This window comes from Gadus morhua, chromosome 18 (genome assembly GCF_902167405.1).
Source record: "Gadus morhua chromosome 18, gadMor3.0, whole genome shotgun sequence".
In the NCBI taxonomy this organism is placed as follows: Eukaryota; Metazoa; Chordata; class Actinopteri; order Gadiformes; family Gadidae; genus Gadus; species Gadus morhua.
The window spans coordinates 3,369,887-3,374,235 of NC_044065.1; the positions used below are offsets into that span (position 1 = coordinate 3,369,887).

At 50.1% G+C, this 4,349-nt stretch overlaps 1 protein-coding gene across 2 annotated transcripts in view; it reads right to left on the reverse strand.

Moving 5' to 3' along the window:
* Window positions 1-265: 265 nt before the first annotated feature.
* LOC115531490 (uncharacterized) overlaps window positions 266-4,349 on the reverse strand; it is a 16,493-nt gene continuing 12,409 nt past the window's right edge. For both annotated transcript variants that reach the window (XM_030340798.1, XM_030340796.1), the window contains exon 7: window positions 266-1,897. In XM_030340798.1, coding sequence (XP_030196658.1) covers window positions 1,730-1,897 — 168 coding nt within the window. In that variant the 3' untranslated portion in view covers window positions 266-1,729. The remainder of the gene's footprint in view (window positions 1,898-4,349) is intronic.

Below are 4,349 nucleotides of genomic sequence, written 5' to 3' on the forward strand. Positions count from 1 at the left end.
CTCGATGGAAATGTGTTCCAACTGCTGCATGGGTGGGGGAGAGCAACGCGGAACTACAGGTAATGCGTTGGGTTGTCGTGGTTTGCGAAGATTCTATAAGGTTTACCTTCTAGAATGAACATTCGGGAGCGTTCTACATTCTAGAACATTCTAGAAGGTTTACTTTCTAGGATCAACATTCAAAGACTTTCTACATTCTAGTACATTGTAGAAGATTTACCTTCTAGAATGTAGAATCCAACCATCCATATAATGAGTCAAATCGTTGCATTCAATAGTTTTATTTTGAAAGGCAAATAACACAAACTTTCACAAAGTGACTACAATATGTCGGTAAAAAAGGTATATGTCAACAAAATGAAACCAACATGCATGAGAAAACACAATCTAGAGTGGTTACAAAAGTCTCTAACCCTAACCCACTTTGACTTAAATACCCCTGAGCCTTAACCCTTCGCTGTTTAAAAAGAGTGCACCAGGTCGCTGTGATGCGAGGCCACTTCAATAACCAAACCCTGAAGAAAATCCCATTACCCCCTTTATAAAAGACAAGTTGTGGACTGATGGCTCCAGAATGCATTTCCTGAGACCACTCTAATGTAAAGTTTGGGCAATAGTCCATACGTAAACGTATTAGGTGCAATCATACACCTAGATTGTGAGAAAGAGTTGGAGTAAGTCCTCCTGATAAGCAATAACACCACTCAACCCAACAAAGTTATGGCTAAAAGAGTGTTCTCTTGGCCGAAAGTGGCCTTCTGGGAAGAGTAGCCTATGCCTAACCTGCAAACCACTAAAAACACAGAGAATCACCCTGTCCGATGGTCAGATGTGGGGAGTGGTGTTCTCCACAATTGCCAGAGATTGGCACCTCGGGCAAATTTGTAAACAGACATTAGTAAAAAAAACTTGAGGACCCAGAGTATAGCCTAACGATGTTTCAGGTAGAGAGATGCCATGCACACAGATACGCATCCGAACAGAAAGCCTTTTCTATTGGATTAGCAAAATGCTCCGATATCTTGATGGAAATAACTCCATTTTTGCCCACTGCCAGGTACGCTAAACATAACTGCTAGCTGTTAGCACAGCCCAATGCACCGCATAACTGATACAAGAGTGAGTGGCTGAAGCTACCAAGGGGTGCAGCTGTTGATCACTGAGCCAGGGCGCTCTTCAACATGTCCTCATCCCCTCGTTAGGGCCTGGCATATTAATAAAGCACCTCCCGTACCGTTTGAAGGCGTTCTGAACAGATCATCAATCACGGCTCTTTCAACCAATGACTTCCCCTGCTCCTCGTCACATTACAATCCGACACAATTAAGACTTAAAAAAACCCGCTTCCAAACATCGGCTGGCTTCGGCGGCGCAGGCGGAACGACGTAATGGATAACTAACGGCTGGTGTGAAGGGTGTGGGCACGCCCCAAGCATTCAAAACAATCAGAGGCTAATTCGGCTTAATTGCCGCAACGGTCCTCGTTAACATAACACCCGCTGGAGCGCGGAGCGCGGCCGTCCGCCGTGGAGTGCGCGGAACACGTGTGGCGATGGAGTATGTCTCCGCGATTCCGTGTGCGAACAAACACACACAGAACCCTTCATAATCGTCTCAGCGGAGAATAAGGCAAAACCTTCAATGAACATCTACACTCCTGGAGTTCTGAGCCGGGGGGGGGGGCGGGAATAGGCTGGGGTGGGGTTGGGGGGGGGGGGGGGGGTGGCGGTCAGATGCTGAGGATGATGCTGTGGATGGTGCCGGCTGGGATCTTGATCTCGGTGTCCTCTCCGCTGCGTCTGAACAGCACCAGGGTGTCGGAGGGGATGGTGGCGCTGGCGCTCTGGGTCTTGCCCAGCCAGCCACGGGCGCCGCGCTTGTACATCCTCACCGTTACCTGGAGGAGACCGAGAGAGACGGAGAAGATGGAAGGGTGGAGTCAAGACTCAACCAAACAGCACACGGGGCAAGAACTCGAGTTGGATATTTTATTTTCCTTTATTGGTTTGCTGCTGGTTTTTTTGAGGGTTTTATAATTTTTATTGTAGAATGGGTAAGACAGGAAGGTATGGGGGGGGGGGGGGGGGGGACCACGGGCCGGAATCAATCCCCGGTCGCTGTGGTAAGGACTGGGCCTTAATGGTACGCACTTTAAAATGGCCTGGGTTCCCTCCGTCAAAGAGGTCACTGTTCCTGTTTTGATTGGGTCTCAGTCAGGGTCATGACCCCCGACTTGGGACCTCTTGACCCCGTGTCTGGACCCCGACAGACAGCCATGGCCTTCACCTTTGACCTCTGCGTCGACAAGCTGTTGCTTCTGCCCCTGGCTCCCTTCCTTTGTATCGACCGGCTCCCAATCCTCAACGGGCGAACGGCAGGCTGATCGCTGCTGCGGTGTGGTCAACATGACGTGACTGCAACTTGAACGACTCAATGAAAATGTGTTGTGCTTGTCATGTTCGCTACTTTTTAACGGATGTAATTATGAGCCTTCAAATGACTAAAAAAATATATTTAGATTATTGCTCGGAACAGGCTGCATCCGTACACAAATGCTCCCTGCTTTTAAATTCCCAAACTTTGACATTTAATTTAATTGCCCATGTTTTCCTTTTGTTTCCATGACGTGCTTCCATCCCATTATAACGGCTGTAACCAGATTCAGCCGTGAAGGTAATCAAACCACATTCACCGGCGAAGAAAAGTCTCTCTCTCTCTCTCTCTCTCTCTCTCTCTCTCTCTCTCTCTCTCTCTCTCTCTCTCTCTCTCTCTCTCTCTCTCTCTCTCTCTCTCTCTCTCTCTCTCTCTCTCTCTCTCTCTCTCTCTCTCTCTCTCTCTCTCTCTCTCTCTCTCTCTCTCTCTCTCTCTCTCTCTCTCTCTCTCTCTCTCTCTCTCTCTCTCTCTCTCTCTCTCTCTCTCTCTCTCTCTCTCTCTCTCTCTCTCTCTCTCTCTCTCTCGGCCGCATTATTCAGCCGGGATAACAGAACTCGACGCAGACGTCTTTTCACATTTTCCTTAGCCACGGACAATTTTTCAATCTTTATTTCCTCCCCCCAATGTTCTTTCATCTCCGTCCCGCCATAATGCCCCGGCCTTTTAGTTAATGGCCGCGGCGGTCGGGGCCCAGTATATCAGCTCTTGTCCATCTCGGCGCTCATTGTTCCGGCCCAATAGGCCTTTTATTACGGAGACATCAAAAGCCAGATAAGCGCGGGAGGTGGGAGAAAAAGCCCTACTCTGGAGTCGTCCCCTCTTCTCTTTGTCCGCTGTTGAACATGATCATTTTAATAGTGAAAAGGTTTGTGGGCTCTGGGGCCGATGCGAAGTGTGGTGCCTCCCCCACCCTCCCACCCCCAACGATGGATATGATCAAGATGGTAATGCCCCCCCCCCCCCCCCCCCACGGCAACACCTGCACACTCTCGCGGCTAACCTTATTATCCGCAACAAAAGGCTGCTGCAATTTTGCGGCGGGCATCCTTTTAGCGGTAATTATTTAGCGTGTAGACCGAGGGAGTCACAAGGTGAAAGAGAAAGAAAGTGAGAGAGGGAAGAAAAAAAGAAAGAGGAAAAATATAGACAGAATAGCTTTGAGATAATGACCAATAAACAAACCGGAATGCTTCGATATACGTATTTTAAATACTGCCGCTTTGAACGAGACGGGACGGAATGGAGACGAAAGAAAACAAGACGGCAGAACCCCCTTTTTTCCTTTTCTTATCCGACTTCAAAAAGAACAAGCAGGTACGCCACACATTACATCTCGCTGTAATCACTTCCTACTAAACAGCGTGCCACGAACCACTCCAGAGGAGAGGGGTGGAGGGACGGTGCCCAGCGACGAGCCCGTGTCCCTGGCACCAAATCAAAGCACAAGTCGTACGCGAGAGGAGAGAGAGGCGGAGCTCTGTGTGGTCCGCTCTGCCCGTGTGCGGGGATATACCCCCCCACCTTTCAAGGCGTCTGTGGGAATGCCAAGTCACGTTCAGGGGAATACGTCGTTGCATGTCGGCCGCCCAGAGCTACCCGGACACGAGTGTCTGAGGACGCGGATCAGAGGTATCGCGTGTCCCGTGCCGGGGAGATTGAAGTGCCGAGCGGCAGGGCGGGGCTTTCCGAGTCCGACGGGCCTGTAATCTCCCGGTGCATACCTGTGTTGGTAAGATGAGGGCCCGCCTGTGTGCTCGGGTGAAGGGTAGAGGATGGTCCCCTCGGGGGCCAGGTGCCCGGGGAAGGGGACGGTCCCACTATATATTCCTCCGCCAAAGGAATTTCAAGTCTTTATTTTTTTTTCTGGGTGCCGAACGTGGAAAAATAAGTCAACCGAAGGTCGACTGGGTCCCAAC